The following is a 16,267-nucleotide window of genomic DNA, read 5'->3' as shown; positions in this document are numbered from 1 at the left end:
ATAACTTCATGCCTTTTGCCGCCCAAAATAATATAATTAAGGCCCTCAATTTTGACATTTGACTTTATGTATTATGAGATTCTAATGTTTTTTTCTCCAATCTTCATTAAATACCCGCGCGAAGCGTGGGAATTTAATATCACGAAATTTATAAAATAATATTTAAAACCTATCAGGCATTAAAACTAAAATTCTATATTATCTTACATATAAGATTACGTAGTAACAAACATTAATAATGTAAAGAAAAATAAAAAATTATTACATCTTATCATTTAGCCTTAATAACATAAGCATAAATTATAAATTAATGATTGTAAAAATACATATCATGATCTGTATAATAAGCAATAGTGTCAGTGAGCCACTCAACATGAGCAAAGTATACAAATATTTAATTGGGAAGAAGAAGAAGAGGAGGTTCAGAATTTTTGTTATGTTAAAATGAGAGGGAATCCCTCTATTTATAGACAACAAATGGTAGTGTGAACAAATGTTTATCGTGCCTTATCAGAAAGGTTATAACTATTTGGAAAAGTTGCAACCCTTCGGAAAGGTCACAATCTTTCATAAAAGTCGCAACTCTTTATTAAAGTCGCCACTTTTCATAAAAATCACAATTCTTCATTAAAGTCGCAACTTTTCATAATTGTCACAACTTTTCATGAAAGGGAATGTTAATTTTGTAAATAAATAAATTAAAAGGGAATTCTTGTTTGTGGTGGCGCCACGTAGGCGGGCCTAAGGTTCTCTTTTATATATATATGATTACTATATTAGTAGATTATTTAACTACTAAGTATTAAAAATTATTATACAAAAAAGTCCATAAAGTTCTCTTTTAATTAGCTCTACTCATAGATGAATTTTTTTTTAATTGTTTATTCTATTGGAATGTATTCCCAAAAGAACATGACAAGATGTTCCTCACAAGAATCAAGTAGGTTCCTCCCTAACTACATATCCTTTATATATATATGTACTACACTATTTGTATATTTGGCAATTGGAATATGTTGTTTTATTATTAAGAGTTATTATTGTGATCGAGATTTTAAAGTAAGGTTAGGATATGAATATATCATACATAATATAATGTAGATACAATGGATCAATGCAAAGTCATAATGATATAATATTCGTGTGAACTTTTTCATTTACATTCTTTTCTCTATCTTTTTTTTCCACGTATCTCTTCATATATGAGTACGTACTGATTTCAATATCATAAGTTATCTATGGGGTCAAAATATTTCACTTTAGAGTGTTTTTTTGCGCTTTTTCTATGAAAGATATACTCCCCACTCACCACGTTAGCTCGAAAGAGTCTGTCTACATATCAATTATTTGTTTATCAATAGTTTTTTCCTCAATCGATATATACATGTTCAATATTTATTTTAAGATATGACTGATTTAAGTTCGTGTTATGATATTTTTCTTTGAGAGTGACACATTCTCTACTAAAGAAGAATACTTTATTTTTATGATTCGAACTTGAGACATCTGATTCATGATTCCTATTTGAGAAGAGGAGTCCACATGAAACTAAATCATGCCTTTTGCCACCCAAACTATTATATTTATGGCCCTTAAATCAAAACCCTATAAAAAGCCAAGTTTTAGACCTATTGACTTTATGTATTTATGAGATTCTTGATGTTTTTGTCTCTGACCTTCATTAAATATTAGAAAAAATGGTATGAAATAGCAAATTATTAATTCAAATTAAATGTTATAGTCATAATTTATTTTATTTGTAATTCGCAGCAAATATCCCTCTTTTTTTTTGCCATCTGATTCGGTATACAATTAGCCATTTTCGGTATACAATTAGTCATTTTATACATTTCGGTATAAAATCTATTTGTGTTTGTATAAAGCGAGAGAAAAGTGTATATACGAATACAAATACATATATTTTCGTCCTATACACTTATAATTATACAAATACAAATCTTATTATACAAATTACAATGTATAAAATGAGTTTATACAAAACTGAACAATTTATATAAAATTGGATGTATCTAGCGAATTATACAAATCAAAAGCTCCATAGCAAACATAAAATTTGCTATGGAGCGTAATTATGCAAACTGTAGCTATAACATACAAATATGATTTTTATGTTTGCTATATGTGAAAGTTGCTCTTAAATATTAGCCAATTATCTAACTACAAATATTAATTAATTTTATAATCGCACAAAAGAGTCCATAAAGTTCCCTTTTAGCTCCACTCGTGGATGCAATTTTTTTAAATAACGTATTATTCTATTGGAATTATTCCCAAAGAAAATGACAAGGTTCATCACTTTCCTATCCTTACATATATAGTAACAATAATATAATATGTTTGTGGATTTACTAAATTTATATATTTGACTATTGTATTAATTAGATCATATTTTTCTTGGCAAAATGGAATATATTGTTTCTTAAAGAGTTAATTGTGATCGAGATTTTAAAGCAAGATTAAAATATGAATCATATCTAATATAGATATAATGGATCGATTCAGAATTCGCGATCACATAATGTCTTGAGTGAGCTTCACTACTAAACACATGTGCTTTCCAAGAGAATATTATGAAAAGATAATGTTGGTAGCTAGGTTATCATAAAATACCACAAAGTTTTACATTTAATTAACTGATAGTAACAATTGGAAAGTGTCAATGGTATGTGTTGACTTTTTTTAATCGGAAAAAATGTGTCAATCTTTCTAGTAGTGATTTTCACTTATACATTTTTCTCTCTATCTTTCATTTCTTCCATGTATTTCTACGTATACGAGTACGTACCTACCCATGCCAAGCAAAATATATGGTTTCCATTAATAAATTACACTAATAATATGATTATGACATAATTAAATAACCTTAATATTAAATCACAACTTTGTGTCTGTTCTTGCCGCCCTACAACTAATTAAAGATTTAAAGTTAAGAGATTATAATATATTTTGGGCCTAAAAAGTCAGAATTATTACCTTAATTAGACAATGACTTTCCTTAATCAGAGATTAGGATGTCGTTAACTCTTAATTATTGTTAATTCAGTATATTTGAACCATAATTGTTTCAAATTAAATATAAAAGTTCTTTTTCAACTCCACTCGTGAATTCATTTTTGAAAGAAAAATTAACATAAAATACTCGTCTATCAAAATAATAATCAATTATATTTTATATACTATTATATGATATACATTTTTGATACATAATAATGTATATATTTTTATATATTTTACTAGCAAATATAATTATTTTGAATTGACCCACGAAATAAGTAACTTCCCACATTTAAAATGGTCTTTAATTAAATTGATATGACAATTCTCAGATGCTTTTCTCCTTATTGTTGGCCCCCCCTCTTTGTTGTCTTTATTATTTGTCATTTCTATGTTTTCACATGTAACTTTTGAGTAAAAAAATATTATTTTATTTATATGACACTTTTTATGGAGGAATTAGGAGTGTACATGATCGAATTTGAATTTTTTAAATAGCAAATCAAATTATTTGTTCGTTCAGATAGCTATTATTTTTAAGGAATTAGTGTGTATCTGTAAATTATTTTTTTCGGTAGATAATAGCTATTATTTTAAAGGAAAATTTACAGAAATTTCACTAGTTTAGGAGCTAATTATTTTGATACATGATAATTTGCGTTATTACTAATTTTACCAGATTTTGATGCGTTCAGGTACGCTCAGATACTTGTATCTCGGGATATATGGAGTCAAAATTAGGTGTAATTATTTGTCTAAATACATTGTATTCAAATGGATTCGCATGTATATGGGATACATTACAAATCTCGCTCACCTCTCCCTACCATCTCGATCATCACTCTCCTATGTATATGGTATCCCAAATACACGTGAATCACACTAGATACATGTATCTATGATGTGGTTTGCATGTATCTGAGATACATGACTATCTCGCTTGCGTCCCTCCCCATCTCACTCGTCTCTCTCCCTATTTTAGTGTATCTGATAGCAAAAATACATAAATTTAGGTGTATTTTTCTCAATATATGATTAAAAAAAACTCTTAATTAATGATAAGATACGTAATTATTTGAAAGTATAGATAGAATTAGATATATGTCTAATAAGATAGTTTTCCCAATTTTAGGTATATATCTAGTAAGATATTTTCCCAATTTTGATTAGTTTGGGTATCAATAATAGCATAATTGCTTAATCGTCTTTTCGTTTACATATTAGATTATAGGTATTCTCATGTTGTCGAAAACAAAATTTAACGAACCAATAAAAAAATAGATAAAATATGCTCTTAAATTCTACGGGGTAATTTCGTGTGAAGGATAACACCAAATAGCTCTGGGATTAAATTATAGTGCCGCCACTTAATTTGTTGTTTGGTTGGCAAGTTCGGAATAACTTATCTTGGTATTAATAAATAGTACTGGGATAAGTTATTCATCCCCTTGGGTTGTAAAGTAATCTCGATATAAGTTATCCTGAGATAAAATAGATAAATAACAAAGATCTATTTAAATCCCTTTTATACATCACTTTTCACATTCATTAAGGATATTTTTGTAAACAAATAAGTTGTTCTTAAATTTTATGAAAAGCATATTATTTTTAGTACAACAAATCAAACACTTATTTATTTTATTATAATTTATCTCATCATAACTTGTATTGAAACCAAACAACTCCTTATTGAAGAGAGAGATAACGGAAGCTTGTAGAGGGGTGATTTTATTACGACAAGTAAAGCCATTTTTGTTTTTGTTGGGGAAATCAATTCCTCGCAACAATAAGATGTAAGTAGGGGCGGATTTAAGAGATCATGAGAGTGTTCATCCGAATTTCTTAGACAAAAAATTACATTATACATATTTAAATTATTATTATTATTATTTTTATGTATATATAGAGATTGTGAACCCCCTCAATACGAGATTAAAAGGTTGTTCGGTGGTTTACAGAGTTGAGAATTCACCTAATGACATTTCCGTTGGTTGTGTCATCTCCATCCTCCAACACTTTATCTTCACCCCGATCCTATAGCCCCCATCCCATCACCCCACTCCCCTACCTCTACCCCCACCTTCCCATAATAATATTTGTCAAGATGATATATATATACAAATACTTTTAGGATAACAGTTTTTGTTTATCTATCGAACACAGGAAAAAAAAAAGTAACTCATTTATCTATTTTTTAAAAAATTGTACATAAAATATTTTCCATCATACCGAATACGTTCTTAGTTATGGAGATTGATTAAAAAGAAAAATGTATCAACAGTTTGATTAGACATACAATATAACATCTTTGCTTCTTTACACTTTTTTTATTTTGATGCTTAAAGGATGGATGGCAAGTAATGTGAGTCAATCTAGATAGGTTTAATTGAAAAATGAGAATAATTGAGATGAAATTTTGTTAATTAAAATTAGCACAATTAAATCGAATCAAATCTTAAATAATTCAACACGCACTTTAAGGGGAAATGGATACTTCACTTGTAGCTATCGATTATGTAATATATGATGAAAGGTTGGGCCGGGGGAGATGCATAGCATCCTGATAACGACGTGTTTTAATTGAGCATTTGAGTACGTGACTAAATATTTTTATTTGTATGTCCAATTAATTGAAATATGTGGTTCTAGATTTTATTGAGAATAATGTGTCGGATTAAAGGATATAATATATCACGTAAATTCAGAATTTGAATTGGAATTCGAAAGTAATAATTCTTGAGTAGTAATTCTAAAAAATATTGGTCAAACACAAAGTACTGATTTAATATTGGCAAAACTAATTTTTCAAATAATAAGTTAGTAAAACACAAATTATTACTCTTCAAAAGCACTTCTAATTTAAAAAAAAATTAAGACAAGTAAATTTTAAAAAATTGATCAAACAGACTATAAGTCGTTAGAAGTGAGTTTTAGGTTCTCGATTTTTTGGGGAAAAAACCCCATTTTTATTGAGGTTTTAATTACATGAATGAGAGGAAACTAATCACCATAATCTCTTTTTCTATATATTTGGTTTTATGCTAATTACACTAGAAATTAAACTTGTCTTTCTATCGTATAATATAAAATATAATAACAAAATATAAAACTTAGAGTGAGTTGCCACATGCAAAATTTAGAAACCGTTTATACACATTGGGCCTCTAATATTAAAATAAATAAATTCATAACGAGTATTTACGTCAAATTAATGTAATAGAGTGAATATATACATATAATTAATCATGTTATTTATTCATTGGTTTAATGTGAACACATGATATAAATAAAGTTTTACCCTTGGCCCTTATATATTGAAAGTTCACCAAGATTTCAAAATTTTGCTTCACAACAACCATTTTTTTTTGTCTTTTACACCATTAATGACATTTTGTGACGCAATGGCGAAGTTAGAAATTTTGCTGAGAAAATATATAAATATTAAATATATATTTCTAAAAATAATTAATACAATATTATTTTCTATATTCACAATATAATTTTTAAATAAAAAATGTTCAAATGACCACCCTTGAATTTATACAACTACGTCGATGGTTTTTTTTATCTTATTACTAATTATGCAAATTTTATTTTATTCTTAAAAAATTGTGAGTTGTCTATGTTCAACTTAACTTTTGAATTTATACAACAAGACATTCAAATTACAACAAAAAAATATCAAATTTTCCTGATTCTACAATGACTTGTTTGAGTTTCCACTATGTATTAGTCAAGAAATAATAAAAAGGCAAACATTTATTTCCATACTAAAAATTGACTGTTTTTCTACTTGAATTAAATATTCAGCCTTACGTGTGACTAACTTTTTAATAAAATTTTAGAATTATCGATTTTAACAAATTCAAAAGAATACAAACCACAAAATGCACAAAGTAGTAGTTCATGAAAAAGTCTCGCATTCACATTGTGACCGTCGTTTGGTAGATGAATAGGAATAATAATTTTGGGATATTTCGTAAAATTATTATTTAATATAAATAATGGGAGAAGTTATATTATATAAAGTGTGAGATAAAATCATAAATAAATTTAGAATTTTAAGAAACGGATGGATCCTTACTTTTTAAAATAAAATTTATAATTTTATAGTAATACTGGGAAAAAAAATTTAAAAACAAAACAAATTGTAGCAAGTGAGGTCAATCTCTTGACCACCTAAATGAGTTAAAGATCAACTCTCAACCAGGGTGATCATTCAATCTCTTTTGATCGTGGATGCCTTCAGATAATATTATATATATTTTAAGAAATACACAAATAATATATCATTTTAGTTGGGGAATTATGAGTTTACATAAGTTTTTTTATCATAGCATATCTGAACTTATGGAATATTCTTGTATGTCTTGTCTCACAAATCAAACAACCCGAAGGGTTTATACATGTGGGGGTTTCCTTTTGCTATATTTTCATTTTTCTTTTCTCGGGTTCTTGTATATGTATTTCGTATTTGAAATTCACTACGAGCTAGTAAATCCACTAAAAAAAAATTAAAAAAATCGAGGGTCAACCCCAACCTGAGACCTTTGTTTAACAAATGAATAGATTCCAACCATTCTAAATTCACAATGAGTAAATCTATATCTTAAGGATTCTCTATTTTTCGAATTCAAATTCAAAACTTTTGCTTAAGAAAAACACATTTTAAATATCATATTATATAGCTAGCTAGCGAGTAGTGAGTAGATTCACTAAAGTACTTCATTTTTCAGACTCAAACTCATACTCCTTCTGTCTCTTTTTACTTGTCCAATTCTTACTTTTTACTTGTCATTTTTTATAAATCAAGAAAAAATAATATTTTCTTATCTATTGTTCCCTTAATTTATTTAGAGAGTTAATGTCTTTGAAAAAAGGTAGAACCTCTTTAATGAGTAAATTTATTTTGAAATTCTATCAATTAATATGGGTATAAAGGTATTCTCATTATGTCAATTATTATTTTCTTAATACATATCAAGTTAAAAATAGACAAATAAATAGGGACAGAGAAAATAATGAGTATTATTTTAAATGAATGAATTTCAATTATAACAAATACTTTTCTGATGAATAAATTTAGTAAAAGAAGATTATTATTTTTCTGAATCAAACTCCAAATATTAGCACACAGAATCCAAATATTTTCATAAAATTACGTGCCTTCAATATTTTTTCTACTCCACAAAGTCAAAAAGAATATCTTTTTTTACTAGTGTGTACTAAGGAATTTAAATTATTATAATACATAGTTCTAAAAATTCTTTTGAATCTGATTTGGTTAATATACTTTACATTATATTCCAAAATCCGAATGCAGCTTTAGTTATCGGAATTTTCGAGATTATGAAAATAACGGTGGACTTGACATACAAGTAACTAACGAATTTCATCGAATTCAATATTTTCAATATCGAAGGTATATATATGTAGATGTCGAATATTACTAAAAAATAATTTTAGAAAATATTAAAAATAAATGTGTGTAATAAGTTTAGTGATAAAACCTAAAGATCGATCGAATTTTAAATTTTAAATTGGTAGCATATGTATAAGATATAGTTCTATTTAGGAGTGTGTTATAGTCGAATGGACCAATAAACTGAATCGATAAAATTGTTATTGAATTATTGGGTTAACGGATTTCTAATGATTTTATAAAAATATATTATTGAATTATTGATTCGATTTTAATTTTTTAATATTGGGTTATTGAATAAATCGATAACCCATTAAGACGATATGATTTACTACTTTACCCCTGAATAAATATTAAATATTAATACCAATATCTTAGTGATTACCACCTTTGCCCTTTAGCCTTCAATTCATATTATTGTTTGTTGCACATGTATAGTTCTTTTAATGTTAGTTACTACTATTTCTATTTTATGAGCATTATGCAAAGTACATTATTATCCCGTCGTGTCAAATTATTGGAGAAGTTAAATATTTATTTTATAGGTATTTTCTTATTATTAAATCGAAAATCAAACCGGTAAAAACCAAAATCGATAGGTCCGTGAGTAAGATTTCTCTTTATTACAAAATGGTATAATTTTATTTATTTTTAATGAATATACAAATCTCATTGGGGAAAATAGTAATTTGTCTATTTTTTTCTGGACAATGTTGAACTTAACTTTTGACTTTATATAACAAAACATTCAAATTAAGACAAAAGAAAAAAGTTCACTTTTTCCTAATTCTGCAATGGCTTAATTAACTATTTTACTATGAGTCGAGAAATAAAAACGCAAATATATTTTTACACTTAAAAAATTGACAGTTTTTTTCTCTAATTTAATATTCAGCCGTACGTGTGAGTTGTGACCGACTTTTTCATCAAAAGAATACAAAGCACAACATGATAGCAATATTTCATGAAAAAGTCTAATTGGCATTCACATTGTCACGCTAAATTATGCGGAGGATCTGATGAGATGAATGAGATTTTTTAAATTTAATTTGGTTTTGAAATAGAATTTTAAAAATTAAAATATTTTCAATCAAGAATGTTTTGTTCTTTGAATAAATTTTTTTTGTTATGAATTTAAATTAATCTACAGATCAGATCAGCATATGTGTAACATCTATAACACATGTCAAGTTGCTAAGGATTGGTAAAAAAATTGCCAACATACTTCTAAATTGAAAATCTTATGAAGAAAGGGGTGTGTATGATATCTTAATCGAATTTCACATTGAATAAAAGAAAGAAGTGCAAAGTTTATATGATATAACGCAAATTTACATGACATGTATGCACACTTTAAAACTCAATGATGACGATAGCTCGAAAGATTAATTTTTGAGATCTACTAGGATGAATATTAAAATTCTTTGAATCTGACACTTTACTTTTTCGTCTTTCCCCCCGTAGAGAAAATACTAATTCTTCTGTAAAATTCCTCTCCAATAATCTGCACAAAAAGTGTCTCAAAGTAAAAATAATAATTTAAAAAATGGTTTGTGAAGGTTTATTATAATTAGTCATATATGATAAAAAAAAAAAAAAAAAAAAGTCCAATTTCATTTAAATCCCAAATAAAAGAAAAACACTAGATGAATTCTTCATATTTATTAGTGAACAAGTAGTCAACATGTACTTGTGCTGATGGTGAAACTATAAAAAATATTGTGAAATTAATCAAGATGCACGTAATCAGATTGAACATCAAAAAACATAGCTATATTATACTTCCTCCGTCCACAATTATTTGGTAGGTATACTAAAAATAGATGTCCAAGATTAATTGTCAATTTAAACAATCAAGAAACAATTAATCACCCTTTTCCAATTCTGCCCTTAATGATAGTGTAGTTCAATTGAAAAATTATGTAGACTTTTGATATTCTTGATATAATAGGGTTATATTAGTCAAATTACACCTTCTATTAAATTTTCCTTGAAGGGTGTGCATGACCTTACCCTGACAAACAATTGTGGACGGAGGGAGTATATATAAAAAGAAAAAGGCCCATTTCAAGAAGATTCATTGTCATTGACAATTGTCATGCATTAGAAAATTGGAGATGCATTCTTATTGTGACAATTGTCATGAATTAAAAGGGTTTAATTTCCTCTTGTTTTCCCCCCCACATGGTGTTATTTTGTCACTTTCCACACTTTCCTTCCTTTTTCCTCCCCACTCTATACTTAAAACCATATAAATACCTCATGTATATACTCTTTGTCCCAAACTCTTCTTCATTTCTCATATTTTCTTGCTTAATTTGATCACAATATGATGATAGAGTCTTGGAATCCTCCTCTCCTACATGACTACTCCAAGCTTTCGCGATTACAGAGTAATTGCGACCGCTCTAATGATGTACTCATGATGGAAGAGTTGGAACTTCCGATGATAGACCTGAACGGTCTAAAAAGTGGAGATGAGAGAGAAATGGTTAGATGTGAAAACGCGATAGCCAAGGCTTCTTCTGAATGGGGTTTTTTTCAAGTTGTGAACCATGGTGTGAGCCTTGATTTACTAAGAAAAATGAGAAAGGAACAAATGAAATTGTTTAAGGCACCATTTGAAATGAAAGCTACTTGTGGATTATTAAATAATTCATATAGATGGGGAAATTCAACAGCTACTTGTCCAAAACAATTTAATTGGTCAGAAGCTTTTCATATTCCTTTGACAAAAATTTCAGAAGCTGCTTCTTATGGAGAGTTCACAACTTTAAGGTACTATACAATTATATATAGTTTAAGTTACATATATACACTTGTTAATATATATAAAAAAATAGCAGTGTCAGGTTATCCAAAGGATATCTATAGGGTATTTACCTCCTAAAAATATGAGATATGCAATCTTAATAACTAAGACAATTTATATATTATCTGGTATAATAGGTAAAGATGACTTTATTAATGATGTTAATTTACTTTCTTTTATATAAAAAGGTGTATACAACCTAATTAAATAGATAATTAATTCTGAAAAAGAAATGCATGTATGAAGGCGAATTCAGAATTAAGAATAAAGTAGGCGAGTTAAAATTAGAATTGATACACAATTATACAACAAAACTCAATAACTTTAGTTCAAAATGTATATTTGTATTGACAAATTCACTAAATATGTACTTATAATAAGTTGTAAATTAAACTCATATTATCATAATTAGGTTCGAAGTTACTCGCCAAAATTCTAAGTGAGATATCACAAGAAAATATCACTAATTTTCTAAGTGAAATTTTGAATTAGATCTATCGAGAATTGTTGTTTTGTCAGTAACATTTTCAATGGCTTTCCCTAACCGATAAGCCAAATTTCGACAGAACGTCTATTGAAATATAACGATTTTATGATAGTTTATTTATCAATATACATAACTTAAATTCAAACTCTTTTTTGTAATAGGGAAGTGATGGTGGAATATGCAACTTCAATGCAAGATTTAGCCAAATCACTCGCTAGTGTTCTTGTGAGGAAATTAGACCATAAAGATAGTGAAATTGGAGAAATTTTCAATGAGAATTCATGTTTTCTTAGATTAAATCACTATCCATCATGTCAAATATCACAAGAAATATTTGGATTAGTGCCACATACAGATAGTGATTTCTTAACTATACTTCATCAAGATGAAGTTGGTGGACTTCAATTAATGAAAGATTCCAAATGGGTTGCTGTCAAGCCTAATCAAAATGCACTTATTGTTAACATTGGAGATCTTTTCCAGGTACATTCTTTTACTACGTACTCTGTTTTTGCTGCTTATGCTCTTTAAAAAAATATCATTTTTTTCAACAATAGTATGTTTTTGTAGGATTTGACATTGGTGCGACAATCTATTTGAAGAGTCCAATTGCAACATATATTTTTTCACTTTTATTTTGTTATCAATTTTATTTTTATTTTTTTGGAAATTGTTAATCATTTTTGGATTGATTTTGTATATCAATTCAATTGTTTATAAATTATAAAACTTTTATATTTGAGAACTATGTCATTATTTAGTATAAAATAATCAAAAGTGCAATTACTTTATAATTGTCTTTGATTGGTCAAGAAATGGTGAAACCAATGTCCAAAATTCCAATTTCTTTTCACCAATTTTTTGTCTCCAATTGCTCATGGTCTTGTCATCATTTAAATAATTTAAGCCAAAAAAAAAAAAAGATCTAAGTATGTGTTTATTATTATTTATTTATTTTTTACTATGAACTAATTAAATAAATAAATTTTGGCAAGTATTGTACCCAACAAGGCCATTTCCTTCTCTGTCGTTAAAAATAACATAGACTCATTTTTTCTTTGATCGGTAGATAATTTGGAAAAAACTTACCCGCATCAGGTGTATATACCAAACTAATGCAATTTTCATTATTACGTGATTTAATGAAGTAAAACACATGTTAATTAATTATGATTAAGTAAAATGAACTATAAATTTAAATACATGGCATGTATGTATTGGCTTGGTGTATACACCCGGTGCGGGTAAGTTTTATCCAGAAAATCCCCTAAGCCATTGACAAGTTTTTACATTTTATTGGTATAATAGTGCTAAGCTAGTTCAGATGTCACCGTTATTAAAAGAATAATTTTTATATTTATCTTGAGAAGTCTATATATGTTTTTTTTCTAAGATGAATCAGTTGATGTAATAGGATTCAAAACCCAAATGAAGTTCTAACATCTATGAGGTAGAAAGAATGAATGGATTTTGTACATTTTTCAAGAAATCCTTTCATTTCTTTCGAAAATAAAAGATTAATCACATATTTCTCACGTTCTACGAATTTCAATTTTTATGTTCAAACACGCTCTAATTACTATGTTAAAATAAATGCAGGCTTGGAGCAATGATGTGTACAAAAGTGTGGAACACAAAGTGATGGCAAATGGAAAGAAGGAGAGGTTCTCAATAGCTTATTTTCTTTGCCCTTCTTATGATTCTATAATTGGAAGCTGCAAAGAACCCTCTATCTATAAGAAATTCACTTTTGGTGAATATAGATATCAAATTCAACAAGATGTCAAATTGATTGGTCACAAAGTAGGCCTCTCAAGGTTTCTTCAATAATATTTACTACATACAACAACCAAAAAAATCACTACCAGAAAATCACTAATTTTCGAAAACTTTAGTGACAAATCAAATCTCAATGGATTCCATCGAAAATTAGTGGTTTTCTGATAATGAATACAATATATTAACATCTTACTAAGGTCTAAGAATATGATTTCTTTCATGAAATACGAATTTCAAAATACTCATTGGTCCTCGATCCCGGAAGGAGACCTCAAATTTGAGGGAGTTGATAAAAAAAAATATTTTGCTCTATTTCATTCTTATATATATTAGATTTATTCATCTTATATAATTCTAAAAGTAAAGTAGAGGGGAGGAATGTACTCTTTGTTTACTTCTTTTTTATTTGGGAGGGAAAGGGGAATAGAGACATAATGTCACAAGCGCGAGCACGTAGAGAGGGAGTAAAGATTACTATTGTATGTTGATTAATATTATTGTTTTCAATTTGATGAATGAAGCTATGAGTTAAGTTTTGTCATTTAAATTGTTCTTAATCTTTCACTATGTTATTTAGATTCCTAGAATCACTACATCATGTATATTTTTGATAGGCACAATACATATACATTCACTCAAATTTGGTTTTAGCTGGCAAATGAACACTCTAACTTTGAATATGCACATCTAGACACCTCAATTCATCTTCGTTGTGTCAATCGAACACTCCAATTTACAAAATGATCATCTAGCTTCAATTTTTTTGTGTTATGTCAGCACATGGTGTTCACGAGACGCAATAGAAGACGAGTTAGAGTGTTAAGTTTTCAGTTGAGACCGAGTTGAGGTGTCTAGATGTGTACTCTTCAAAATTGAAGTGCTTACTTATCTGTTGAGGCCAAGTTAGAGAGTATATTTATGTATTATGCCCTTTTGATATGGTTGCTTACTCTGACATAACATCTTGGTATAGTTGACAAAAAAAAAATACACAACTATATACACTAAAATTTGCTCGCACAATTTCGCAAAGCACTGTAGTGACTAACTAGAAATCATGATATTCGCAATTAATTGGTGAATTCACAGTTTGATCACTCAATTCAGATATGAATAATGAACATAATTAATTAAACAATCGAAGGTAGAGAGTACATGCGATGTGAAGTAAATTGACGATGGTTTCATTCGATGGGAGGAAGGGTTAACATAGAGTCGCCGACTGGTTTTCACCGGAGGGCATTATGTGGGTTCGATTGATCCGTCAGTGTAATTAAATCAATTAGTCCTTGTTTACTTAGGGATTTTTTTGGCAAAGTTAGTAAGACTACCAATGAATATGACGTTTTAGTATTGTTGTTATTAATCATGTTTGTATTAGTTTTTCAAATTATTTTATATAATGTTTGTTTTGATGTGTTAAAAATAATACTTATTGAATAATTTCTCGTATAAATATATCTTCTATTGTCTTTTTTTGTAACTAATCATGTATACATTAATGACCAAGCAATTTTTAAAAAGTTATAGTTTAGTTCACACAACTGACTATCTTATATGTGAAGAAAATTAAAGCTACCTATACATTGCTCAAAGCAGTAATATATATATATATATAGAATTGGTAGTTTTGTAACAACGTTCTGAGTACAACACTAGCTCATATGTTATATGTGTAGGCAATTTTTTTAGTGATTCTATTCTTATCCTTAAACCTTTTCTCAAAGATTCTTCCATTCCTTTCGATCCAAATAACATGACCTACTTTAGTGTATACCAATCTAAAGATTGAATCATGTTGTGATTTGCCTCTGACATTCAGAATAGCCAATCAAGGTGTTGTTCTCAATCTGTCCACTTGCATTTGCAACCCGTCATTATTCTAAATCGAATAATTTGTGTATAGTGGTAGTCTAAAAAGATGTGCTCTCTAGTTTCATCATTTCCTTTGCACATCACACATTTAGGTTCCACTAATTGCAATCCCCCATCTTCTCAATCTATCCACAATCATCGTTCTTCTATGTAACATCGACATATTGTAAATATGACTTCTGGAAGTGCACAATTATGAAAGATGAGAGGCTTTTATAGTACTCTAGGTTGGTCACCCATATTGAGGAGGTAAAGTTGTCGAATCGCTGGATACCCGATTCTTAATTGATTCTGTCACATAGCAATGTTGTCCCTAACTTTAAGATTTTTTCCTACCATTCAACATGCTTGATTGAGAATTTCTATATCTTGTACCAATCTGCCTTTAGTATAGTAAGTATGTATCCACCTAATCCACAACTTGTTTTGTTTGTGTGTTAAGTTCCAGCACATTTTGCAAGAGCATATCTATTTCATTGTTGTAGATTAGTTACATTTAGATCACCAATAGATTTAGAGTACATACTCTAGTCTAACCATATATAGCTCATACAGTATCCATCTACCAATTTGATGATCTTGCTAGGAAGTATGAAAAGTTGAGCCCAATAGGATTGTATATCAAAGATGACAGTTAGAATCATATATACCTTGTCTATATAAGATAGTTTCTTGGTTGTCCATAAAGACATTTTTGCTATAATCTTATTAATAAGTGGCTTCCAATGAATGAAAGATATTTTCCTAATTGACAATGATATGCCAAGGTATTGTAAGGAAGAGCGTGAATCATGATTGCTTCAGTATGTTCTTTTTCAATATGAACCATTTTCTAATATACAAAACTTTTCCCCAAACTAGTTTATAATCCTGAGGC

At 28.3% G+C, this 16,267-nt stretch overlaps 1 protein-coding gene across 1 annotated transcript; it reads left to right on the top strand.

Moving 5' to 3' along the window:
• Nucleotides 1-10,641: 10,641 nt before the first annotated feature.
• On the top strand, nucleotides 10,642-14,062 carry LOC102604674 (gibberellin 2-beta-dioxygenase 8-like). Its single transcript, XM_006360803.2, has 3 exons — nucleotides 10,642-11,215; nucleotides 11,898-12,219; nucleotides 13,336-14,062. The coding sequence occupies exons 1-3, from the start codon at nucleotides 10,767-10,769 to the stop codon at nucleotides 13,564-13,566; spliced, it is 1,002 nt and encodes a 333-aa protein (XP_006360865.1). The 5' UTR covers nucleotides 10,642-10,766; the 3' UTR covers nucleotides 13,567-14,062.
• The last annotated feature ends 2,205 nt before the right edge of the window (nucleotides 14,063-16,267 follow it).

This window comes from Solanum tuberosum, unplaced genomic scaffold (assembly GCF_000226075.1).
Source record: "Solanum tuberosum cultivar DM 1-3 516 R44 unplaced genomic scaffold, SolTub_3.0 scf00330, whole genome shotgun sequence".
Taxonomy (NCBI): domain Eukaryota; kingdom Viridiplantae; phylum Streptophyta; class Magnoliopsida; order Solanales; family Solanaceae; genus Solanum; species Solanum tuberosum.
The sequence above is the reverse complement of the archived record's forward strand: the minus strand, read 5'-3'. Positions and strand labels throughout refer to the sequence as shown.

Excerpts from the sequence above, each read along its gene's own strand:
- LOC102604674 (XM_006360803.2), top strand. The coding sequence starts at position 10,767 with ATGATGATAGAGTCTTGGAATCCTCCTCTCCTACATGACTACTCCAAG. Across the intron at positions 11,216-11,897 it reads GGAGAGTTCACAACTTTAAG|GGAAGTGATGGTGGAATATG; the intron begins GTACTATACAAT and ends TTTTTGTAATAG. Across the intron at positions 12,220-13,335 it reads ACATTGGAGATCTTTTCCAG|GCTTGGAGCAATGATGTGTA; the intron begins GTACATTCTTTT and ends AAATAAATGCAG.